The sequence below is a fragment of the Chroicocephalus ridibundus genome, chromosome 5 (genome assembly GCF_963924245.1).
Source record: "Chroicocephalus ridibundus chromosome 5, bChrRid1.1, whole genome shotgun sequence".
Lineage (NCBI taxonomy): Eukaryota > Metazoa > Chordata > Aves > Charadriiformes > Laridae > Chroicocephalus > Chroicocephalus ridibundus.
In genome coordinates, this window is record NC_086288.1 from 44,095,250 (window position 1) to 44,121,088 (window position 25,839).

The 25,839-nt window shown below is 55.3% G+C and overlaps 1 protein-coding gene across 1 annotated transcript in view; it reads left to right on the forward strand.

Moving 5' to 3' along the window:
- Nucleotides 1–5,438: 5,438 nt before the first annotated feature.
- Nucleotides 5,439–25,839, forward strand: part of ADAM33 (ADAM metallopeptidase domain 33) — a 31,085-nt gene continuing 10,684 nt past the window's right edge. The window contains exons 1-12 of the mRNA XM_063336546.1: nt 5,439–5,767; nt 8,672–8,754; nt 15,764–15,840; nt 19,408–19,483; nt 19,969–20,045; nt 20,595–20,781; nt 21,206–21,271; nt 21,389–21,460; nt 21,938–22,104; nt 22,218–22,302; nt 23,022–23,164; nt 25,486–25,663. Coding sequence (XP_063192616.1) covers nt 5,641–5,767; nt 8,672–8,754; nt 15,764–15,840; nt 19,408–19,483; nt 19,969–20,045; nt 20,595–20,781; nt 21,206–21,271; nt 21,389–21,460; nt 21,938–22,104; nt 22,218–22,302; nt 23,022–23,164; nt 25,486–25,663 — 1,338 coding nt within the window. The 5' untranslated portion in view covers nt 5,439–5,640. The remainder of the gene's footprint in view (nt 5,768–8,671; nt 8,755–15,763; nt 15,841–19,407; nt 19,484–19,968; nt 20,046–20,594; nt 20,782–21,205; nt 21,272–21,388; nt 21,461–21,937; nt 22,105–22,217; nt 22,303–23,021; nt 23,165–25,485; nt 25,664–25,839) is intronic.

Here is a 25,839-nt window from a genome sequence, read left to right on the forward strand (position 1 = left end):
AACAAGAGTGCTTAAGGGCCCTGCTGATGCCTCAGGGGATACTTGGAAGTCTTCCTACAGCCAGATAACACAGCTGATGGTTGTTTTTATTTAAATGCCCATAGTGTTCCTGTGTGTTGCTCCCTAACAAAAGCATAGAGGCCAATAATCAAGCACATTGCGAACAGGCAGTCCATTTCAACTGGTTGGAGTACCCATTTTCCCGTAAGTAGAGTAGTACACGCTGTAAAACCTTTCAAAACAAAGGAAGAGGTGCTGCAAATTTTTTTTTTTAATGTTTTACCTCACTTAAAAATGTTCACTAACTACCGAAGTAATCTAACAGTCGCTGTCATTCTGTGAGTTGTTAGAGTTGCAGCTTGTGAGCTTTAGCGACAAGTAGCTGTAATTCCTCATTTGGTGGAAATATTGTAGCATTTTGCCTTTGCAAAGGAAGAAGTATTTGCTTCTGTTAAAAAAACTTCTGTTTGGGCACTTTAATATATCAGAATGTGTGATCTGAAGATTGTGCGTGGATGTTTTACCCTGGTCTCGAGCTGCACAAAGAGTTTGCCCTCTGGTTTATGAAGTATTGTAAAGCAAACATTCTCTTTGCTTTGCGCACAGGGGGAAGAAAAAAAAGTTTGTCAAGGAACAGTATGAGATTGTTTGACTTTTCTCCCCAGAGGATTGAGCACCTGCAATTCCAGATGAAATCGGGAGGAGCTGCAGCTTCTCAGAACCTCTGAAAATTAGGTCCCGTGTGGCCAGGTTTAAAGGAGGCAGGTCTCCTCCTCAGCCCTGTACTCTAACAGCGTTATGGTCTATCCTTCTCGATTTCTTCACGAGGGATGTATCGTCCATCCTTCTCTTGATTTCTTCACGAGGGATACTAGTGAAGCTGACTTACAGCCATTCCACTACTATTCCTTGTTGTCATCAGGTCAGATAAAGCTTGTGCTGGGTGCAAAACATCCAGTGTTTATAGTTTGATGGAAGGAGGCTGTTGACATTTGGAGTCATTGCTTCCAACACGCAAAACTTCTTTGAAAAACTCAGGAAATTGTGCTTGTCTTGTGTTGATTCTGGAGTGGAGTCATCTCTCCTTAATCCACTGCTATACAAAGACTTTTAGGGTAAATTCTGCAAGTCTTTGGAAGTTTAAAGAGGGCAGAACTATTTTTTTTTTTTTTAACCCTACAGGAGCAGGCTTTTGTTATCAGCTAATTAGAAATGGGCTTTGATCAGACTTTGCCATGCCCACCCTGCACAATGATTATTGCGTAGATGCCAAATGCATGTTTGAGTCTCACCAAAAGGCCAGTTATCATAGCTGGTATCTCAAAAACTGGGAAGGGGCAGCACGGTTGTCTGTTGAGCTGTCTCCAGAAACTGAAAGCAGCTTTGATCTAGTACTGTTGTTCATTTGTACCTTGTTCATCACCAAGTAAATAAAATGGCTGGTCTTTTGCTTCGGACTGGCTGTAGATGTGCCGTCTACAAACTGAACTTGAAGTGGGAAGAGTGAAGGATGTGGGGGTGCGGTGGACAAGGCAAGGAAACCTCAGAGAAAAGGGGTGTAAAAAAGTCACCGTATGCTTTGAAAGGTTCCTTAGTTCAAAATAAGAGGCTTGTTTGCCCTTCAGAAACACCTTCCATTTCCTCTTTTGTGATAATATTCCCTAGTTGTACCTTTTGTATTCCATCCTGGTGAACCTTTTATAATAACATGGTAAGTCCTTTGGTTCTTGATGGATGTTTTTGGAGTCCCTTCTATGGAGAACCAGTCTCAAGTTAGAGCTTTACTGCATCAGGCAGTGATGGGGGAATGTGTGAGGAGCTTGAGCAGATGCTGTTTGGCACATGTTCTCTCATCACTGGTAACTGGAAAGATCACCGTGGAAACCAATTGCAAGGATCATGTGGGGGGAAAAAAAAAAAATAGTCGAAGTGTGGAACTTCCTTGGAAAAGAAAAGGTCCCCACAGAACATAGTCGTGTTACTGTGCGTGTGTTTTGATATGCCTGGTCCAGAGTGGTTGACTCCTGGAGGACTACTTCCCTGAAGGACTTCTGCCTTTGTCGGTGGTAAATTTGTTAGTGGATGTGCCTGCAGGAGAATGCAACTGAGCGACTTTGAAGAGGAGGACGCTGAAAAGGAGATTTGCCCTGTGCAAAAGCAGGTAAGCTACTGGCTTCCGCTTATTTGTGAGAGCATCCTGGTTTATAATTCACTATAATTCACTCTTCCTGAAACAATACCCTAATAAAGAAAATACTTCCTGACTGGCTGTTCGTTAGTCCAGATCAAACTTTAATCCAGTAAAGATGATCTTAATATATTGCTTCCTTTATGCTGTGTTTATTAGTTGGCCAGCTGGGCAACTGTACTTCTGTAAAGTGTAAAAGTGTAGCATGAAGTCATTGGACATGTTCGTCGTAGGCTTGGGGAAGGAATTCAGCTGAACTGCTGTAAATGGAAAAGACACAATTCTTTCACACAAGCAAGGTTTGAAAGTCAAACTTTTATTAATATTTTTCTCCCTACATCAGCAGATAAACTGAATTCTCCAGGCCAAATTAGACCCTGCGGGAGGGTGAATGACCGCCGCATGACAAATGAAAGCCATGTTGATTAATATTCTTCTGGAAGGCACTCAAATTCCACGGTGATGAGGACAGTTGTGAGAGGTCTTGATAGGGGAGAAGGACGTGGGTTGTTTTTTTTTTTTAATACAATCTGATTTTATTCATGTACCCATGTGCTGCAGCCCTGTCTCTGTCTAGCTTTATCAGAAGCTACTTCAAACTCGTCTTCATGATGCAAAACAAAGGAGAAACTCCAGATCACTTTCCCCAAGTTGCGTTGGCTCCTTTACCCAAGTTCAATTCAGTACGTCCCATGAATCACTCTGCTCTAGGGGGCTTGCTGCTGGCTGCTGCCAAGTCTCCTTGAGTCATCTGCTGAGTAGCCAGCCCTGGCCTTCCCCTGGAGAAGAGTAAGTCTTTTGGACTGTGAGACTTGCTGGTTGTATCTGGAGCACGTAAAAAGCCAGCTACGCTCTGTGGTCTCTGGAATGCCTGTGCATGAGAAGCTGAGTTCCTGTGGCATTGTGTGCAGGTTGAATAGTCATTTTAGTGGGAGATTATGTGAAACTGGGTCTAAGGAGACTTTTTTTTGGTCTATCAAGGCACAGGTTTTTATGAATGGCATAGAGTTGTTTTACTACATCACAGTTGTCCTTGTCCTTTGCAGAAGGACCCATAACGGACAAAGACTTTGTGTGGACAATGCAGTGGTGGAAGACTCAAAGTGTAGGTTCCTGGGATATCTTTGAGCACACCTCCTGTGCTTGTGCAACTCGATGTGCTGGTTGTCTTCTTCATGACTATGAAGAACGAGTGCCTGGGAAGACAGGAGCATGCTGAAAATAGATACCAAGGGGCTCTCCCTGTCTTTAATTCCATGTTTGTGAGTGATTCCCCCGCCCCTGCTTCACATATGCTGCTCTTGGCTTACACTGGGACGCAGAAATCCCGGATCTCAGCCTCAGCTGCCACGCTGCGTGACCCAGCTGCAGATCATGGTCGGGTGCCACAGCTTCTGTAGGCTTTTGTCAGCAGAGATATCAAGTGATCGAGGCTGTAGACGGGGGAAAGAACGCCTGTTCCTTTGCACAAAACGACCTTTTATAAGCTGCTCTGGATAACCACCAGCCATTGTGATCCCCAGCCCCATGCAGGTCCATGTACTTCTCCATGGCCAATGGCTACAGTCACATTCCCTGTGCTGGTGGAAAGCAGAGAGGCTTTTGCCTTCACATAAGCTGAGACTGCGCTACTTTCAGTAGTTTGCATTGGTTGAGAAAGAGGAGGAATGAGGAAAAATATCACGTAACGTAGTAGCGGTGAAGCTATGCCACGGTGACGGGCTGCTGGGGGAAGACTGGAGCCTGTCGGCTGCCCAGGGTTTCCTTGGCTTACGGTCCCTATGCTATCCCAGCCCCTGGCTCACCCCTCTGCAGAATCCTGGCCACCAACTGCCCTTTCTTGGAAAGACGTTCGCAGCGTTCAGCAGCTCTGCACAGCCTCGTTCCTCTGGACCTAGCTGCTGATGGTTTCCTGATGGCTGAAAGCCATCATTTGAATCTCTCCTAGTTATGTGCCAGGCTGCTGATTTACAGCTGCTCTGATGAACTTCCACTGAGCTGCGTGGATCCAAGAAAGGACTGCAATGCCCTTTGTTTTTCACCGCACTTCCACAGGTTTATTCTTTGGAGTGACTTTATATTTTCCAGCGTTTGTCCTCTTGTGGAAGTGGTGGGACCTGCGCAGCCTTTCCATGGTGAGCTGAAGCAGGAGACCATCTTCAAGCTTCAGTGAGTCCTTTCTTGTGCTCTGCAGAGCTTGACCCAGAAAGGGGGGAAGATGCTTGGGAGATTTTGTGGTGAGTGTGAGGTGCTGCTAAATGGCATTAACCCACCTGAAAAAAGGCTGTATCTGAGGCTAATGGGCGCTTGAAGGTGTTGCCGAGCTGGCTGGGGAAGACTTGCTAAGACTCGCTAATGCTGTCCAGATGTTTGCATCTGCTGGTTGCATCCCAGGGCCCTGTTAACAGGACCTCAACACGTGTTTGAGTGCCAGGAGGGCTCCGACTGTGCTGCTGCCTGGGCTGTGCTATTTGGATTTGCCCTTTGTGTTGGGAAACCCCAGCAAAGTCTCCTCTCCCTTCCTCTGCTGAAATGTCACCTTGGGCAGGCTCACCCAGAGCTCCCTAGAGCACTTCGGGTAAGGGTGTCTTGCAGCTGCCTCTATTTTTAGAGTAAAATCATTTCACAAAGCTTTAATTACTGGTGTTAATCAATATTATTATTGGGGCTTCAGTAGCTATTGGTGAATCCTTGCCCTGGACTCAGGAGGAGAAGTTAGGTAACGCCAGGAGAGGACCCAAACAGGCTGAAGCAGAGCAGGGACCATGCTCTGTGTGTGTGCAGGAAGGAAAGTGAGCCGCACCCCAGCCCCAGGCTGCCCGGGTGGGGCAGTGAGCTGTGCCACCCCCCCCAACTTTGATGGGGCTGGATGCTGGCACCCATCTCCTGTTAGAAAAAAAAATAAATTAATCACAATCACAAGTGTGGCGGGTATTGAGGGCCATAGACTTGTCTCTCCTCTGTCTCACCCTGGTGGGATGGATGGAGTTATTTAATTGCCTTCCCCCCACATCCCTCTCCCTGTGCCCCCTCGCTTCTCCCCCAGGAAGGGGGTGAAGCGGCGGCGGGGAGCCCGGGAGGGGTGTGGGGGGGTCGGCGGCTGCCGTCCCGGCTGCGGCGGGATGCCCCGGCGGGGGGAGCCTGGGAGCAGCCTTCTCCTCCGGTCTGGTTTTCATTAAGCGGCCCGGCTGGGCCAAGAAACACAGCAATAAATAAAAGCGAACAATGCCGGCCCCCTCCCTCCCGCCGCCCCCTCCAGCCGCCCAGCCCAGGACGCAGCCGGGCGCCTGGGAAAGGGGGCTCCGGCCGCCGGCGAGCGGGGCCGGCCGGGGCGAGTGAATGGGGCTGGCGGGGGGAAGCCGGGCGGAGGGGAGGGGACCCGAGAGCATAAGAGGGGAAGGCAGGGCCGGCGGCGGCGAGCAGAGGCGGTGACAGCCCCGGGGAGCGCCGGCATGGCCGGGCGGGCCCCCCGCAAGCCCTGCGGCCGAGGGGGCTTGGCCGCTTTTTGGGGGAGCCGCGTCTTCTTCCTGGGGTGGCTGCTGCTGCTCCCCGGGCGGGGGGATGCTTCTGGACCGCGAGGTAAGGGGAGGGGGGCGAGCGGGAGGCGCACCCCGGGTTCCTCCCGCGGGGAAGGGGGTGCGGGTGGGGGGTACCCCGGAGCTTGCAGGGGAAGAATGGATGTGGATCTAAGGGGGGTGGTGGTGCTGGTGGGGGTGTCGCGTCCCTGGGCTCGGAGCGGGGGAGGCTGTGGGCAGCGTTCCCTCCCTCCTGCCCCATCGCCCCGCTGGGGATGTGCCCCCCAAATTCCCCCTCTCAGCGGGTCCTCCAAGCCCCATCCCAGCGCTGCCCGGGCCAGGGCGGCCGGACTCTGCACTATGACTCTATATGGTCTGGTTGGGATGGGAGGGCTGGGACCGGCCAGCCCCCCCCCGGGAGAGAGGATGGATTCAGGTCCTCACCCCACTCCGCTCCTCCAGCACCCCTAGAACGGCAGAGACCTCCCTCGTCTCCCCATCCCGAGCCTCCCTTGGGTCCCTGGGGCTGTCCCAGCTCCGGGTGGTGGCACCTTGAAAGGGAGCTGGCAGTGGCTTGTGTTTTGGGGTGAAACTTGGCTTTTACTACAATTGAGGAAATACATGATTTTCTACAGTGGTTCCTATTGCTTTTCAAATGTGTGCGGGGGGGTGGGGGGTGGGGGTGGTGTGCCAGGTTGGGTTCAGCCTCCTGTAGTCTCTCTTCTCCATCCCTAATTCCTTCCACAACCCCACCATGAAGCTGGTGTTGATGCCTCTCCATGCAAAGCACAACTTTTATTATTTTTTTTTTTTACTTTCGAGCTTTGCTGGGTTCTCTCCTGCTGCTGCAAATAAGTTTTCCAGCAACTCCAAGAGAGACCCGGGCGATCTGCGCAGCTGGGAGAGGGTGGTGGGAGCCAGAAACCTCTGTTTGGGTTAAGGAAGAAAGAAGGAGCAGGCGCTGCCCGCTTCGGCTGGAGCCTGGGCGCTGCGGGGCTCGGCTTCAGGCTCGGGCATCCCCCAAACGCGGGGCTGTCCGGCTGCAGCGCTGCAAACATCCTAAACGCCAAAGCAATGCTGTTCCCGACAGAGCGTTCCCAGAAAGGGCTGGGAATGAGTGTGTTTAAGGGAAAAAAAGAGAAGGGGGGGAGGGGGCAGTGAGAAACCGTCTCTACGCTACATTTGGATTTATTTGACTTAAATTTTTAAGGCCGTATCTCATGTTCTGATTCTCTCCGATTCCCAGCAAAAGCTATAGTCAAAACAGCGAGAAGCTTAATATAATAACCAAGAGGTTTTTACGACGTGGCCTGAAGCCCAGCCCCATAATCCCTGCAGAACGGCTGCCCCTCGTGTCCCATCCCCTCCCCAGACAGCGTGGGAGAAAGACGGGCTTTGCAGCAAGCGGGGAGAGGCAGCGTCTCCCTGTCCGTCTCCCTCCGTAGCAGTCAGCGAATTAGAAATAGGGATATTTTTTGACCCCTTTTATCTGTAACGGGAAGGCAGCAAACCCCGCTGGAGCTGCCCACCCTTCGTGGCTGGACGCAAGTCGCATCGCGGCCATGTCTCTTTTTCCCCACCAGAAAACAAGGCTTATACATGGCTGCGGGGTTGGTGGGCCTCGCTAACGCTTTTGGAGGAGGTGAGGAGAAGGAAACTGGGATCGTGCCACCACCTTATCTACAGTTATTCCTGGAATCTGATTAAATGCTATATATAATGAAAGCTGATTAAATGCCATTGCACGATAGTGCCGGGTGCGTCCCAGGGCCTTGTGGGACAGACGTGGCCGGGCTGGGGAGCTCGATCACGTTAAAACACTCGATCTGCAGTTCCCAACCAATAACTCCATCTTTTTTTTTCTTTTTACTTTTGAATAACTTCATCTTTCCTCAAGCCAAATCCCCCTAGATAGACGCAAGGAGGGAACCAAAACAAGCATATAAAATTATAAAGCCATAAGCCCTGTTATTACACTCCCTTCGTAAATAACTTCGCCCTTTGCTGGGGAAGGTTACTAGGGCCAGGCTTTCACTGACAACATTTGGCTTGGCAAGGGGGTCCACCCCTTGACATTTTTGCTAGACCTCATCCCCTCTCCGTAGCATCTTCAGATTTTATTTTTTTTTCTGTTGCTGTCCTGGCTTAAGTCACCAGTAGCTGCTCACTCTGCTGCAATCAAATATGGCCGCATTGTTTAGGAAAAAAAAAAAATCTTAGAAAGTCTGCCTGTCTCTGGTTGAGCCAAGGAATTGCTTGTACTGCTCTGCCCGGGGGAGTTGGGATGGCTCAGAGAAACCCATAATGTGCTGCAGCTATTTTAGCTCCTCTGCTCCCTGCTCGAGTCCAGCTCTGGCAGGGAAGATGATGGCTCGATTTCTGGGTGATGGAACCACGCTTCCCTGTCCCATAAATGATGACGATCAATGGTGTTAAAAGCATAAAGCCAAAAAAAACCAAACCACCAACCCAAAAGAAAGCTGTTTGTGTGATTCAGGAGAGATGGAGCAGGTGTGTGGATGCGCTGCTGCCTGCGCAGCCCCTACCCTCACCCCGGGCTGGGGTGCTCTGGGGGTGCTCCATGGGGTTTGCCTGAGCTGGTTGGTGGTGGCCAGGATGAAAGCGGGGCCGGGAAGGGGACGCCCATGTGGCAGTGGCTTCTCCAGGTGGGGTTTGAGAGGATTTAGGCTACCACTTTGGGATCTGGGTGGGCAGCAATGCTCTGGGGAGGCTTCCAGCAGCAAGGCTGGGCCAGCGATGAGGGTGCTGGGCTGGGGAGGGGGCAGTGCTTTGGCTTCATGCCATGTTCATCCCCCAGAAACTCCTAAGAGGTGCCCTGGATGTTGCCCAGAGACCCCAGCTCTCTCTCTTCCCCTCCATTTCTCTCTTGAGGTGGCTGCGGAGGAGCTGCCGCTCTCAGGGGCTTGCAAGGTCTGTTCATGCGCTCACCAGGTCTTCTTTTTCCCAGGGTCACTCTCTCATGGAGAACGGGTCACCCCACACTGGCTCCTTGGGGGCCGTACCAGACGAGCCGTCAGCCTGGATGAAAAGGTAAGGGCAGAGATGGTTCCCCTCCCCTGCACTGCGCAGCCGGGTCCTGCACCCAGAGGTCCTCATGGTGGGACTTGGATGGACATGTTGACTTTGTGGGTCCCATGAGCAGAGTGTGGAGTTTATAGGACCCATCACCCTGTTCAGGTGATGAACAAGGAAAGCAGAGGAGGCAACAGTGAGTTAATTAAATGTGATCTTAACTATTGGGTAGTAAGAAGGATGGCCAAGAGCTATAGAGTGAGTGGAGATGAGCTGGGCAGTTTGGAGACAGAGAGGGAGGTAATTCATCAGACTGAAGGTTTGGCCAGAACAGACAGACCAGCAGTATTAGCTAAAGGGAAAGTGCTGCAAGACTTAAGAGCAATATCCTTGGGATGACTGCGAAGAAGCCAGGCATGGGCTGTGGGGAGGAGAGGACATCTCTTCCCAGGGCTGCTCTGCTGGCCGTTGCACCCTCTCCACCACCCCCACTGTCTCCAGCTCTGCTTTATGAGGTGCTTGTGGTGACCCTTGCCTGGGTTTGGCACCTTGCCGGGCTCTGGGGTCAACTGGCTCCGCAGCTGCCCATCGGCCGCAGCAGCTGGTCCTCGTACTCAGCAGCTGGGAGAGTCTCAGGGGCTATGGTCTCCTACGGGGCAGATCAAATCGCTTCCCCGCAGAACAAGCACCAATGTGGATGGTTGTCAGAAACCGTTGTGTTTTGGGGACTGAGCAGATTCGCTGCTGAGAAGACCTTCTCTGGTGGCATCTCACTGGAGTGGGGGCTGAGGACGCAGCTTTGAGGTGCCTCCAAGTGAGACCTCCTTCATCCAGGCAGGAGATACTGCGGGGGGGAGTCAGCCCAGCTTCCCAGCAGTGAAAGCAAAGAGGGGATTTGTGCTGCCCTGCCTCCTCGGAGCAGTATCACTCCCATCGGTACTGGCTGCTGGGAATCATGTTTCTCCGGTAGCTGAAATAACCCATCGTGTTGGGGATGCTGTGGTCAGCCTGTAGAAATGTCCCCTCCCTTCCTAGCAGCCCCGTATTGTCTATATTTAAGTTGGATGGCAGTCGAGACGGGGAATGCGTGGCAGTGGGAGGATTATTTATACTCTCACTAATACCCCGCTGCCCAAAATTGTGCTGGGTGGGTGCAAATCGTGGACACGCGTCGGGTTTCGATATTCACCAGGGGACCCTGGGGGCAGTAGGACTGGGATGGCCATCGGCTGGGGACAGGGTGGCTGGGTAGGTCCCAGTGTGTTTCCTGGCATCTGCTCTGCCTCCGCTGGCTCCAGCCAGCCCGAAACAAGGAGGCTCCTGTTCCTTGGAGTGGGGGGAAGGCAGGGAGAGGGAGGGTGGTCGCAGCCGGGAGTGGGGAGGCTTTGTGGGGGAAAGATGGTGGTAACCAGACAAAGGATGGGGTAGGAGAGAGCGGGCTCCCCGCTTGCAGACAGAGCCCCGAACCGGCCCTTTTTGCCCTGGTACTGCTGACGTGTGTATTTTTAGGATCGATTTAGCCCGTCCCATCCCCGCCCTGCCTCCTCCTGCCCTCCAGCAGAGATCCTGGAAATAAATACGGCTGTGTGGTTGCTGCCAGCCCACTCTGTTTGTCCAGGCATGGCTGGCTTTCGGGGTGGGTGCCTGCAAGGACACAGCATCCGAGTGTGTGAAATGATGGGTTCAAGCGTGGTGACCGCCCCGAGGCTCCTCCGTCCCTTCTCCTCCGGGTGCTACTCCTCTGCGCAGCGGGTGGGATGCTGAGGGGTGGCCTGTGCCACAGTCCCAGGGGACATCACTGCGTCTCCTTTCCCTCTTCCCAGAGGAGCTAGATGGAGCCGGTGGGAAGAGGAGGAGGATGGTGGTGGTGGCCCTGTGGTCCCATCGTGTGCGGGCTGGCACGGCACTGGGCGGGCTGGACCCTGCCTCCCCCCTCTACACCCTCCTCTCTCCTATTGTTTGGGGCTGAACTCCCCGCGGGCTCGACGGCTCCCTGCACACATGGAAGCGATTTTGGAGAGGCCGAGGAGGAGGTCGTGGGGACCCTGATTGCAAACAGCTCCCTCGTCACCGCTGGCTTGGGGTGGGATCCTGCCCCGCTGCTGCCGGCATCCTCCTCCTCCCACTCCTTCCTCCCGGCTCAGGTCACGGAGCAAAGGCTGCCAGAGCTGACTGTGGGCTTTTCCAGTCCTTTGGGGCTGGAAATGGAGGTTGTGCCCAGCATGCTGGCCCAGGTGTTCCACCAGTATCCAGCTACGAAGCACGGGAGTCCCCCGTCCCCACCCTGGGGACCAACAGAGCCTGTTGTGCTGCCTGTGGTGTTCCCTGCCTTATTTCTTTCCCTTTGGAATTGCCTTTTCCCAAGCATGGTTTCTTGCTGCAATGGTTTTAAACTGAAAGAGCGTAGGTTTAGATTGGATGTAAGGAAGAAATATTTTACACTGAGGGTGGTGAGATACTGGACCAGGTTGCCCAGAGAAGTTGTGGATGCCCCATCCCTGGAAGTTTTCAAGGCCAGGCTGGATGGGGCTTGGAGCAACCTGGTCTAGTGGCAGCTGCCCTGCCCTTGACTTTGAAGGTCCCTTCTGAGCCAAACCATTCTGTGATTCTATGATTCTATTAATCACAAGGTCTGAGGAACATCGAGGCAGAAGAGCCCCTCGATCTTCCTCTGGGTCTCTTCTGGCACCCTATCCCTGTATGGGAACGCATCTTGGCACCGATGAAGCATCCTTCCACTCACTGCTACCCTGACACTGCGGAATCATCTGCTGGGTCCCTGGAGCAACCAGTGTCTCCCGGTCCTGGGGGTGGGACGTGGCTGTCCCCTCACCCTTGCTGATGAACACTTGGAGCATTCCCTCTGGCCGTGGTCGGGGCTGTCGTCCCCTGGCCCTGCAGTGTGGGCCCCTCCCCTGAGAGCATCACATCCATGAGGGGTCACAGCCCTGCTCCCGGAGGAGGAAGGGAGGAGAAGGACCACCAGGTGTCGAGGACACGCACTCCTGCAATCTGTTTCCTGCAGGGAAGCCCTTTTCCCTTGGCAACGTGTGGCAGGACTGAGCAAAGTCCCTGAGCCAAGTTTGCTTCAAAACAGCCAAAATCCTGCCTCTGTCTCCAGGGCCTGTACTACCCTGGTTCCTTCAACTGCCCTGGAGCTGGCTGCCCCCAGGATGCTTTTCCAGTGAGCGGCTGGAGCAAGAGGCTTGTCCTTGACATCTCGGATCGCGGTCCCGATGTGTGTTCAGGACAAGGCAAGGCAGTCCCCAAGCTGTGCTCTTCCAATCCTAACTGTGCTGCTGGGATCCAGCTGCCTGGGGAGGACCTGGCTCAGCCGTGATGCTCCAGCTGCAAAACCCATCACCAAATCCTCTAGGGAGCATCTCCTGGTAACTCTGAGCCCCGTCTTCCTCGTTACGTCCAGGCTTGTATGCGCTTACTTAGGCAATTGGGGCTTGTGGGACCTGCCCGAGCAGATGGCTGGGCTGTGATTTGGATGTGGCTTTTGGATTTGGGCTTAACTAGTGATTTCCCAAGGAGCTCAGTGCTCTCTGAGCCCGCTCCCGGGTGAGCCGCTCTCCTGCAGGGCAGCGGGGGATTCTCAGCAAGGGCGGAGGAGGGAGCCTGGGCGAGGAGGATGGCCAGGAGCCGTGGGGAAACAAAGATCGTCTTTGCCCTCGAAGAGCAACGCAAACCCCTTGGCCTCAGCTCCCCTGCAAACATCGCTGTGGTTTTTCTGATCAGCAGATTGAAAAAGGAAAATAGACTCGGACTCGGCCCAGCAGGTCATCTGGGTTGTTCGCAGGCTTGGTCCTGGCCAGGGCAGATTTCATCCCAGCTGCTCTTGGCCTCTCCCAGCCCAGCCCCTGGTGGGACTGGCTTTGCTGGGATGTCCTGGAGAGGGGTCACCACCTCCACATCCAGCCAGGGTCAAGGGAAGGTGGTTCCTGCAGCCTGTGGTGGAGACTTACGCATGCTTTTCATGGCCACTGGAGAAACAAGGTGGTAGCGTTTGGATGAGGGAGGAAGATGCTGGAGCCCAGGATGATGCTGGTGCCTGGGAAGGTGCCGGAGCCCAAGAAGATGCTGGAGCCTGGGGGTGATGCTGGAGTCCAGGAAGGTGCTCATCCCTGCTCATTCATGGTGCACAATATCTTGACTGGCAGCTCTTGGGGACCCAACTGCCTGCCAGTTAGACTCAGGGCAAAATTATCAGTGTTTAATTAATGCAATAACCTTTCCTGGCCTTAGAGTTGGGTTTTTTGACTCCTACCTGTCGTGAGTGGTGCTCGCACCCTCTTTCTCCCTCATCTTACTCCTTGCTATTTATTTCTCCAGGGGCTGAGCTGGTTTCAGCCCATCACAGCTGAAACCAGGATCCGTCCCTGGCTCCCCACTGCCTCTACACGTGCTCTCTGGGGAAACTGAGGCATGGGGAAGGGGACAGCTTGCTATGTACCACCTCGCGGGGGTTGGATGCAGACCCCATTAGCAGTGGTTTGTTTTCCAGCCTTTGGCAGCCTGGGAGACAGGACGGTGCGTGAACGGGGAGCTGTGAATGCAGGGATAACCCTGCACACACACATGTCCCTTTAAGACGGCAGCTGGGAAAGAGCATTTTGCCAGTAAAGGCCCTTAAGTCGAGGCAGGGAGTAATTGCTGGGGAATTCAAAACCGGGAAGGAGCGGCAGGGACTTGGGGAGGGGGAGGAGGAGATGGGCTGTGGGGAGAGGGTGTTAGGGAGATCAGAGACGGGGAGAAACAGGCTTGAAAAAAGGGAGGGCGAAGAGGGGGGAAAGAAGGGAAATGGCAAGAAAAATGTACAGACCATGTTTGGCCAGGGAGTGATGTTTGTATAAGATCATGTTCTAAAAATACAGCCCGTTCCCACCATCGCCGAAGGAGGGGAGCCCTCTGCCCCGGCTTCCTCCTCCCGGCATCACACAGGGCCCCTCGCTGGGAGCGGGGACCGTGGCTGTGCCGTGCTCGTGCTCGTGCCAAAGGGGCTCACTGGGAAGTGGCAGGCCCTTGTAACCGGCTTGCTTTGCTGTTTGGTTTGGGGTATTTTTTGGTTTATTTTATTTTTTTAAGTGCTGTGTCTGGTCTCCTTTTTTGGAGCTGGGAAGATGGTGTTGGAGGCAGAGGGGGGGCTCGGCTGGCCCCACTCCATCACCGTGTCCCCATGCTGTTATGGGCTGGGGTGTCTGGCACCTCCCTGTCCTTGGGAAATGGGGCCATAAGGGCTCAGACCCATGTGTCTCCTTGGAGCCAGAAGCATCCATGTAGCCAATTTGAGCAGCGTAATGGGGTCCCTCCATCCCTGGAGCTCAATTTGGGGTGGCCTGTAAGGAACACCCATCTTGGGAGCACAAACCTCGTGTCCTGGGGTGCAGCAGCGGTGGTACTCGGCTGTCCTGCACCAAAACGCTTTGTCCTGTGATGCTGCCCCTTAAAAGCAGGATGGTCCCCAGGAGGGTGGCCCTGGGGCTGCCAGGCTGGAGGTCCCCCAGTGTCCCCGGTGCCCAGGATGCGGGGTAGGGATCAGGGTGCAAAGCCTTGCTGGCCATCTTTATAGGATGAGAGGGGACAGCGGGATTTGGCTTCTGTTTTAGCCCAAGCTGTGAATCGCCCAACTTTACCCCCGCCCCGCTGCATTCCTAGTGACCGGCTGCAAAACCCTGTGATGCTAAGAGCAGCCGAAGCCAGAGCCTTGCGGGGAAGGCTCCTTCCTCTCCCCGTTCCCTCCAGAGCTGGAAGAACCTTGCCAGCTCATGGCCAGGGTGCCGGAGCCCTGCGGCAGATCCCGAGCACGGGGCTGAGGGCTGTCAGCCTGCTGGGCTCCCTGCATCCGTCATGGATGGGGAGGGACTGAGCGAGGGAGACAGAGCCAGACACGCCGGCTGGGCCGTAAACAGGGCGAAGCTTTTAGTGTCTCCAGTGCTGGAGCTGGGGAAGGGATGTGGGGACATCGGAGGAGGGCTGCACGTGTGGGCTCCAGTCCATCCTGTCACGTGCAAACGAGCCGTGCTGGTGTGGATCCCTGCGTAGGGTTCCCATTTAATGCCCTCCAAAGTGAGGGAGCGTGTAAAACCGCCGGCATCCTGGGGAAGCTGAGTCAATCATTTCCTCTTGCTGCCCTACGATATTTTTAACGGTGCAGTTATCCGGTGCCTGGGCGGTTGCTATTTATTTCCGTACCCTGCAGGGGTGCATGCAGGTGCCGACCCACCCAAGAACCAGCCTCTGCAAGATCCAGCTCAGGATCTCTGGTGGGGTGAAGCTGCAGTGGGACAGAGCACCCAGAGACTCCATTTGGGATGCTCAGGGCACTGCTCCCGATCCTGTATCCCATATCGGTTCTCTCTTGCTGCCTTTTTCTGGGGGAGCTGCCAGCAGATTTGGGATTTGCTTTCTCACCCCCTCTCTTGTGGGGTGAATCCCAGTGTGAATCCTCTTTTATCTGCTGCTATTCATGGGAAACCAAGAGGAGGGTTTATTTCTCACCTTCCATGGGCTTGTGGCAGGGGATGGAGTAGGTGGAACAGATCCATGGAGGAGAGGCTGGGATGTGCCGTGAGCTGGGGAGCAAAGGAAGGTGCTGGGGACAGGGATGGACAGAGGAGATGGTGATGGTGCTCGGTGGGAACAGCACAGGGTGCCTCGTGGTCCACTGCCATGGCTGAGCTTTTGGGAGGTGAGAGGTGGTGTAGGATGTCCCCAGCAGAGTGGCTGGGGATGTTCAGGGACCTCCTGGCCCCCATGTCCCCACTCACACCCACCCCTGCCCTGCGGCACACATTCTCTCATTGCTCCCTCTGCATTTCTGCAGTTGGAGAAGCAGCTCCTGCTTTTACAAACAGGGACGGTGCTCAAAATCCATTGCATCTGCTGCCTGTGTTGTTGTGTTGCTAACGCAGCAGTAGGTCCTACCATAATACAGGTAGGCAGTAGGATGGACAGGCACCCATCTGGCAGCATCCTGGACTCCGTTTTTTCTAATTCCATTCCTCCTTTGCTTCCTCCGTAGGTGCCGGCGCCTGCCCGAGCAAAGGTGGCGGTGATGGCTGAGGGCAGAGAGCTCGTCCTGGTGCTGGAGAGGAACCAGTAAGTGTCGGGGCTGGGGCTGGGGAAAGGGAGTTGGGTATCCCTGGCATGGTCCCACCTAGAGCAGTAGTATCCTGGCTGTCCTGTCCTGCCCACAGTGGAAGGGACGGCCCGGTGTGGCTTCCTGCCAGCTGCAGCCAATGCATCAGTTTGGGCTGAAATGCTCCTTTTTCCACTGCCCACACCCATGTTCTGCAGGAAGCAGCCTTGGCTCGATGCCACGGTGCAGGACCCAGTATGGGTGACGGTGGTGTGGGGTGCTTAGGGGATTGAGAGAGAGATGCCAGGTAGAGCGTCAGCTGGATGGGGGACTCTTGGGCTGCCATCCCGCTGGTAGGGCTAATCCTGTGAGGTCTTTGGAGGTATCTTATGGTGGGAAATGCTGACTGCTGGCAGTGGTTTGGAAACCTCTGCTGCTTTTCTGCTGGACTGATTTTGGGGTTGGAAGCCTGGCACCATTCCTGGGTGACCTTGCCATGTAGCCTCACTTGACCCTTTCCGGGACCCTTCTTTGGTTCAGCTTGGATGCAGGTGCCAGCAGCATCTGTCCCTTGTGACACTCGCCCAGCCTGGCATCCCCTTGTGCTGGGGCTGGAGCAAGGAGAGAACAATCATCTCCATCTTCTGCCCTGCTCTCCTTACCCCTCTCCCTGAGACCTTGTCCCGTTTTGGATTCAGGTCCCTCCTGGTGCCAGGTGGCCCCGTGGTGGAGCAGGGCAAAAAGCTGATCTTTGCAGGATGGGCTTCTGCTTCCACTTCTGCTTCTCACCAGCAGCTGTGGGAGGCTTGTGCCTGGCAGAGCTCTCTTCCTGATGCTGTTTGGGTACAAAAGCAGCCACCACGGTGTCTCCCAAACAACCCTGCCAGGCAGCAGGTCCCAGCGACCTGCAGAGTGGCTTTTGGTGTGCAGGAAGGAGAACTGGGGAGTTGCCATGCATGTTGTGGTTTAGGACTGTGGGCAATGGGGGGGTTGGCAGGGGGGGTTGAGAGCTCAAGTGCAAAACTTAGCCTTGTTTCTAGCTGGTGCATCAGGCCTGGAGATGTTTGTATGTCTTGTCATGACCCTAATTCTGGCTTGGTACCACTTTGCCATGCTGAAGGGATGAGTGTGGCCAGGAGGGGTGAAGAGCATCTCTGGTGGCTGTGGTGCTTCTGTCAGGGCTGGAGGAGTGTGAGGCATTACAGGATGCTGAACTCCGGATGAGGGCGCGGGGAAACAGATGGGGGGATCGGTGGCAGCAAAAGGGAGCTGAGCACTCAGGGCAGTCCATGGCACCCAGGACCATCCATGGCACCCAAAAGCATTCATGGCACATAGGACTGTCTGAGGCACCCAGGACCATCTGTGGCGCCAAGAACTGTCTTGGCACCTAGGACTTCCCATGGCATCAAAGAGCATCCACAGCACACAGGACCATCCACAGCACCCAAGACAGTTCATGGCACTCATGATAGTCTGTGGCACTCAAGATCATCTATGGCACCCGGGGTAGTATGTGGCATCCAAGAGCATCCGTGGCACCCAAGACATGGCACCCAAGAACTTCCATGGCACTCAGGGCCATCCATGGCATCCATAGCGCCCAATACCATCCGTGGCACCAAAGGCAGTCCACATGGCACCCAGGATAGTCCATAGCACCCAAGACTGGCTGTGCCTAGTGGTCGTGTCTACTGGGAAGACCAGTGCAGCCCAGACCATCTACACAGCTGTCTTGTGCCAGCTAACAGGACTCCTTAGCCTTGTTAGCTCGTGGGTCAGTGAGGCCATGCTAGACCTCAAATCTTCTTTCTTCTGGTACTTGGAGATGTGGTTAGCCTCCAAAACCATCCTTTGTGGTGTTTTCCAACAAGGCCTTCCCGTGTGCTGGAGGAGAATACACATCTCCTTGCCTTTCCTTTCCAGGGGGTCCTGGTGCTTGGCCTTCCCTGGAGAGGACATCCCAGTGGTCTGAGCCATGCTGGGACTCGCTGTGCCCCTGGATGGGACTCGCTGTGCCCCAAGTTGGGGGATCAGTTTAATCCTCCCTGTTCCCTCTATTCCCCAGGCATGGCATGGAGGCTTTCGCCTCTCTACTGTCTTCAGCCAACCCATCCCCATCCCTGTCCCCATCCTGCACAGGTGGTTGCCCATCTGCCCCCACACTAGCTGGACACTTGTCTTGCCAGGCTGCCTACAAGCCCCTATCCAGGATCCAGGCTGAGCTCCTGTCTCCTTTCTCCGCTATAACTGGAGTTACTGGTGCCAGGCACCCACTCACAGGCGGGCTGGGAAGGCGGGAACGTGCCCACAGCGACATTTTTGAGGCCAAGCTCATTGCAAAATAGAAACCAAGAGGCGGGAGGGCTATTCTGGAGCCGTCTGTTTGGTTTATTTTCTTCTGCTGTAGAATAAAGCCCCTGGGATGGGGCCAAACCCCACAAATCGAGGGCCAAGCTGTCAGCAGGGGTAAACCAGCCCTGCTTTGTCCTTCTTTGGGTGGCCAAGACCCCTGTATGCACACGGTCCTTCAGGGGACCTGCTGTCCCCATGGTGGCTGCAAGCTCATGGTGGGGCACCCCTCACCCTGGTATCTGGGCAGAGTCATGCAGCCTTCTGCAGCGTGGGAAACCCCCATCCCTTTCTCTTCTCTCCCACCACCCATGGGTTCGTTTCAGTCTAAATCCCCCCTGTCTGCTCCCCAGGACCCCCAGCCCCACACGCTTGCTGGTTACAAGCTCAGCTCTGGCTCTTCCCTGCGACAGGAAGCAATTTGTCAGCGTGGGACGGGGCTGCGTCAGTGGTGGCCCCGGGACCAGCTTTGGTGGGAGACGGCTGGCAGCTGGGGGGGAAGCTGAGGCATGCGGGGTGCAGGCAGGGGGGTGCAGGTTTTGCTAAAAGCAGTTTGAGCTTTCTCATGATCAGCTCTGTTTTTTCAGGGACCCCCCGCCCTGTTGCTGGGGTGTTGCACCAGGTGCATCACCCTTGCTGTGCCGTGAGTGGGGCGAAGTGACATACTCAGGAGTGGAGGGGGTGGCCGTGTTGGAGACCCCAAACTTCCTGTGTCCTCGGATGGACCTTGAGATTGATCCCTTCTTCTCCCAGCAAGATGCTTCCCTCTGGGGACTTTGGTAGTCCCAAGGGAGGTTTGGTCCCTATGGAGAAGCTGTCACCCTGCCTGGCTGCTCGTCCTCGGTGGTGGCGAGGTGGTCCCTGAGCCAGGGGGTGGGTGGGCAGCGAGGTTCCTCCTGTGCAGGTCCCCTGTCCCAGACCAGCAGGACCTTCAAGCAATATGGGCAGCCCCTTCCTTTCTGAGATGCAAAGTGGCACGCTGGACTGCTATTCATGTCCCTGCTGGCCGTGGGCAACCGCTGGTCAGGGGCCAGCCCTGACGCACCGATGATGGCCGCACTGCCAGCTCCACTGTCCAAAGCTTTGCAAAGGGAGGCTGTGAAGGGGAACCATGCAGACGGCTCAGCCCTGTATAGCTGCCCAGGGCTGGGCATAAAGGCTCGGTGTCTCCCTATGCCGGGACACCCAGAGCAGCTCGAGGGTCCTCACCCCTCTTCCCTCTCCTCTCTCTGCAGGCTGCTGGCGCCGGGCTACACCGAGACACACTACGCTGCGGACGGGCAGCCCGTGACAGTGGCCCCCAACCACACGGTGGGTGCGGGGGACGGCCGTAGCTCACCGCCTTTTTTGAGGGTGCCTTGGCACTTGGGATGAAGCCAAAGCCCCACCGGGACGAGGCGCGGTGTTTTCGCTGGCAGCATCCCCGGCGCCTGTCGCGGCAGGAATGCAGCAACACGCGGCTCCTGTATCTCTTGGCCGCGATACAGCACCTCGGGAAATAAACACAGGCAGCGCCGGGCTCGAGCAGTCCTTGCTTTCCCCGACGTCCCCCCACCGGCCATTTGTCACCCTTCCAGCGAGCCGAGCCGGGCGTGGGGCTGTCTGTGTCCCTGGCTGAACCGCCGGAGCCAGCAGCCTCCTGGCTCCATCCCTCCCGTTCCCCGGTGCAGAGGGACACCACTCGCCTGGCTGGGAAATGCAAAATGAGTGTTATTTTGGGCCGTGCATGGGGGGTTTGTTGCTGCCCAGCCCTGTGCGGTGGTTTCTAACGGAGGTCTCCATCGCCTCTCTCCCAGGACCACTGCTACTACCACGGACACGTCCGGGGCTATGGCGGCTCCTGGGTCGTCCTCAGCACCTGCTCCGGAATACGGTATGGAGATGTGTGGGGCAGGGAGGGGCTTGTTGGGCTGACGAAGAGGGGGATGGATCCAGCTGCCCCCTTCCTCCCTGCAGGGACCCCCTCTGGGGACCCCCCGGAGCAGCGTGGAAGGTCCTGCAAGCCCAGTTCTAGATGTTTCGTGGGGCTGATTTTCCATCGCTCCCCTTCTCCTACCCTTCACCCGACCCCTGGGGCAGGCAGGGCAGGGAGAGGCTGTTTTTCTGGCAGCGTGAGCTGCCTTCAAGGAAATTTGTCTGTGGAGGAGGCAAGATCCCGCACCCTGCAGCGGGGACCCCAGAACTGAGCTTTGTCCTCCTGCAACCACCAGCTGCCATCCTGTGTTCGCGTGGTCTGACTGGCACGGAGGCTTTAACGCTACGGATATATTAGCTCATAGGGGTGTATAGACAAAGACATCCATCCCTTGTCTCTGCCCCCACTCTGGGTATGGACCAAGCTGAGGTGCAGCGAGTTTGTGGGGCCTCAGCAGGGGCTGTGAAAGTACCACAGGAGTCATCTGGGGCTGCTCTCCATTGCCAGGGGCCTGATAGTCCTGAGCAGCAACACCAGCTACTACTTGAAACCCCTGGGGAGCCTTGAGCCAGGCCATCATGTCATCCATCGAGCAGAGCACTTGCCCATCCGAAGTGGGACCTGTGGACACGGTGATGATTTCGGGAGCACTATTGCTGACGTTGCTTGGCTCTTCCAGACAGTCCATCAGCGGGTAAATCCATCCTGGGGTCCTTCGCTTGTGGAGGGGCAGAGGGCTGAGAGCGGGGCCATCTGTGCTCCTCCTAAATGCCTGCAGCTTGTGGTGGGGTGCCTCTCATCCTGGCATCTGGGCAGGGTTGCGCAGGCAGAGGGGACGTAAGGGGTGTTCATGGGCAGCTCACCTGGTTTGGAAGTGGGCAGGAGACCTCAAAGGGAGGATGTGTGGGTATGCTGTGCCGTACAATGTGGGATGTGATGTAAGGCGACACTGGGAGTTGCACTAAAGCTGCACAAATTTTCCTGGTCTCCTTGTACCTCAGTTTCCCCTCTTGGCCGTCCTTCCTGGGCAGCTCTGTACTGTCTGGGGAACCTGTGATGCTCAGAGCCGCAGGCTGTCCGCTCTTTCAGTCCTTCAAGTCTTGCTGTCTGTCTCGCAGGTGAAGAGAGATGCCTGGAGGACCATGAAGTACATGGAGCTGTTCATTGTTGCTGATCACACACTGGTGAGCACCACAGGGGGCAGAAACCTGGTCCCCTGCCGAAAAGCCGGGACCCTTCTCTGTCTCCCTCCCTCCCTGCTCTTCCTCTGGTGACCCTTCCCCATCCCCATCTCTCTGCAGTACAGGAACCAGAACCTCAACCTCGGCATGACCAAGCAGCGCATTGTGGAGATCGCAAACTACGTGGACAAGGTAACGGCTGGTGAGGGGGACCAGCCGCCACCTCCGTGATTCCCGGTGCATGTGAAAGACCTGAGCTGGGTGCTAGCCTGGTGGTGGCCCTCAGGGACTGTCCCCATGTCACTGGGGCTAGGAGTTTAGATGGCAGATGTGAGCATGCGGTGGAAAATGCTTTGCCACCCATCGGCTCAGCTGCAGCTGTGAAGAGGGTGCTGGTTTTTCACCCTACTGTAGCAATGGGGATCAGTGCTGGCATCCTTGACACAAGCAGGAACATGCTTAGGTGCTGTGGTGCTGTCAGCTGATGGATGGCATCGTGCCACCCTGACCGGCTCCTGTGACGACACCTGTGCCTATAGAGTTCATGCTTGCAGGTGGATTTGGGACAAGTGTGTCCCCAGGTCACCCATCTGAAACACCATGGCAGTGATATAGGATGTACAGCGAATGCCAGTCCCCATCCCCTCCATCCCTGTCCCTTCCCTGCAGTTTTACAGGTCACTGAATATCAAGGTGGCCCTGATCGGCCTGGAGGTGTGGACGGAGCGGGACCAGTGCGCCGTCACCAGCGATGCCAACGCCACGCTCTGGTCCTTCCTGCAGTGGAAGAAGGCGCTGAGGTCACGCAAGAAGCACGACAATGCCCAGCTGCTGACGTGAGCACCCCTATGGACCTGGAGATGTCGGGGCAGGGGGCTCCCAGCTCAGACCGGGGTCTCCAAGCCACCCCTGGGGTGCTAACTGCTCCTCTGTTCTCCTTTCTGTGCAGAGGGAAGACGTTCAGGGGGACAACCATCGGCATGGCCCCACTGGAGGGGATGTGCAGCGCAGATAACTCCGGAGGTGTCAGCGTGGTAAGAGGGGCATGAGGGTCCCTGCTGCTCCTCTCAGGCTGGGGGACCCCACTGCGACCCCATCTTGCTGGGGTTCTTCATGCGCCTGTAGGACCAGCCATCCCGGGTTGGTCCTGGGATGCAGCCCGAGAGTGAACAATGGTGCTGGTAGCCCTTTACACCTCTGAGATGTTGGCCAAATGCTTAGGAGGGTGGGAAGGGCTGGTTTAAAGTTCTCCTGCCCCATGTACACCCCCAGCTTCCAGATAGCAGCAGTGTTGGGATCGCCTGTGTTGCTTCTGCCCTTCATGTTGAATAGCCCCTGCTTGTTCCCTGCTTCTGCTTTCTGGTTTTGTAGGTCATCTCCAGCCCAGATAACTCTTATCCTCCTCCTGATGGGGTGATGGTGGCCCTGGTGACCTGTGGTCCCTAGACAGGGTGGTGGTGTGGGGCACTGAGGTTTTTGGTTTTTGGGATGCACCTTGCAAGGCCCCATGTTTTCAACGGTTGGCTCCTGCAAAAGAGTTTCCCAACAGTCCCATGCAGGACTTTTAGGAGACCAAACCCCACTTCTGCCATGAATCTTCCTCTATCCCTTTCTCTGTCCCTCCCACGGGATCCAGTTGCAATCCCAGGGATGTTGCAGTCCCTCCATCATCCCAACCTCATTCCCTGTTGCGGGATCACCCCTCTCCATCGCTCCCGGCTGCTGTGCTGATGCATGCCCCATCCCTCTGCAGGACCATTCGGAGCAGCCCATTGGAGCAGCCGCCACTATGGCCCACGAAATCGGCCACAATTTTGGCATGAGCCACGACAGCACGGGCTGCTGTGTGGAGGCCACCCCGGAGCAAGGTGGCTGTGTCATGGCAGCGGCCACCGGGTAAGTGTCGGTGGGGACGGGATGTGGACCCTAAGCCCCCCAGCAGGTTGTGGATGCTGTTTGGATCTGGGTGGGCTGGGGAGTGGGGATGGGGTCCTGTCCTGCAAGGCGCCGCTGTGGGTGCAGTGCCCCGTTGCAAAGGAGAACCCGGCTGGTTGCCCTCCTCCCTGTTTGCCCTGCACATCCCAATACCCTGGAGCGAGCACACCCCAGGGCCCAGGAGCCGGCAGGGCTGGTGGTCTCCGAGGGGTAGCAGAAGATAGCAGAGGGGTAGCAGCCCCATCCCAAATGAGCCAAGGATGGAAGCAAATGGATGTTATCTGCTAGACACATTACAGGAATCCAAGGCATTTCCCTGGGCTAACCCACACCTCAGCACGATGAAATTATTCTTTATTGTAAGACTGGAGGGCCAAGGGGTGCCCAGTCCCCGGCCATGCTAGCAAGTGGTGCTACTCACAGTGCTAGCACCGCACTCATATTGCGGCGCTGCGGTGGGGTGAGCTCACATCCCTCACCCCAGCCCCACTAAATCTGGCGTTGGGATGCTCCGTGGCGGCAGCCATTAACTTTCATGCCCTCTGGCATCTCTCCAGGGTTTGTTTTCCTGTGCTTTTACCCTTTGATTCAGTCCAGAGCGGTATGAAATTCAGCCGGTTGGTGACAGACACTTTCCCTTCCAAAGTCCTTCTGTTGGGTTTTCCAGCTCCTGACGATACAGTCATCCCAGATTTCCCTGCACTGCAGGAAAGCAGCTGTTCATTCCCCATTATTTGAACGCACCCGCTCTTCCAGTTGATAAATAACAGTCGAACGCCACGATGTGGTGTCAGAGAGTCCCCGGGCTTTTCCCGGCGGCACTCAGGGCTGTCAGACTGTCCTGCTGACCCCATGGTGTTTAGTCTCTGCCTGGGTGGATTGTGGTGGGGAAAAACGGGGGCTTTCCAGGGCGAGGCAGCCCCGCACTTGTTTGTTCAGTTATCCTACTAATTAAATGTCCTGCCCGCACCCTCCACAGCTGGATGCGCTGGTGCAAAACAGTAGCAGATGCTGTAGCTCAGCTGTGCCCCTGCTCAGCCCTGCAGGCAAAGCTCTCCGAGCTGACATCTCCCTGTCGTATTTCTTCCGTCTTATTTTGGCTGAAATATTTTTTCTTCACGTGGGCAGAAAACACATTTTTGACTGTGTTCAGCCTGTCCCTATTTGCACGTTCATGTACCAGCTCATGGGTATATTTATTTGCTCACCCTCCGCTTGCACAGGACTTGCAGCTTTCCCTCCAGCTCAAGAGATTTCCCCCAGGCTTCAAAATTACTTTTAGAAAAAGCCCTGTGTGTCATCTCGGAAACGAGAGGTCCTAATATGGAATAAAATGCTTTTTCACCGAGAGGAGGAAATGAAACCAGCACTGAAGGGGAGAGCTGTGCACAGCTCTTACTCTCTGCTTCCGTCTTCTTCATACATCACACAAAAACCCCCACAAACTTGTGCAAAATTACGGAAGAACCACACGCAGAGCTTTGGTAGAAAAATCACCGTTTCCCTCCAGCTCCTTACAGGAAAGGCCAGTTGGGTTGTTAGAGAAATGAACTTAGACGTTGTAGGCTCTGATTTATTTTTTTTTTCTGCTCAAGCCTTATGAATGATTTAATATAGTTTTGGGGTTTGGTTTTTTTTTTTTTTTTTTTTGTGTTTCTTTTCCATTTTTCTTTAACTTTTTAGAGGATTTTTCTCCATCTCAGCCTCAGAGGTATTTAAACAGCCCCAAAAGGGTATTTCCCATCAGCACTTCAGTGATAGCAGGCACATATTTAGCAGACATCCTGGGCAGATAGTCACTGCAGATGTGGAGACCTGCCTTGCGGTTAGGACGGAGGCATTTGCGGTGTCCCAGTTGCAGAGGACTGAGGCACAAAGGTGACACCTGCAGCAGCAATAAGCTGGCAGAGCCTGCAGGCATGGGCGCTCCCTGGGCTGCGAGGTTTAGCCGATGGGGGTCTCCAGTCTCCAAGAGGTTTCTTGCTGGAGGGCTGATGCTCTGGGGGTGGGGTATAGCAGGTCTGCTTGTCCACCCCATCCCATTCTGGAAGATATTTGGGCTTAGTGAGCTGTCCCCTGGTTGTTAGTCTGGTGTTCAGCCGTGCAAGTTAGGCTGGGAGATGTTAGCAGTCGATGCATCTGGCTGAAGGTGGCTTCTGCTCTTGGAAGGGTTTGTGCCAGTTTGCCCATGTCCTTATTTCCCAGCTCTGACTGTGGTTTTCCACCTTCTCCTGGTCCCGATCGCCCTGGTTCCCATCCCTCCCCATCTGTCCCCTGCGCAGACACCCCTTCCCTCGCGTGTTCAGCTCCTGCAGCAAGAGACAGCTGGAGAACTACTTCCAGAAGGGAGGTGGCATGTGCCTATTCAACCTGCCCGACACCAAGGACCTGGTGGTGGGACGGAAATGTGGCAACGGCTTTCTGGAGGAAGGAGAAGACTGTGATTGCGGGGAGGTGGAGGTATGGTGCTGGGTGCTGCATTGCTTTCCCGCAGAGGCTTTGGCAGCTCAGCTCAGCTGCTGGGTGGCAGGACGTGGCCCATGTGGAGAGGGGTATTTCCAAAAGAAAGGTGTTTGCTCGTCACCACAGGGGCTCCATCCCAAGGGCTCTTCCCAGTCCCACCTTCCTAAAGCCAT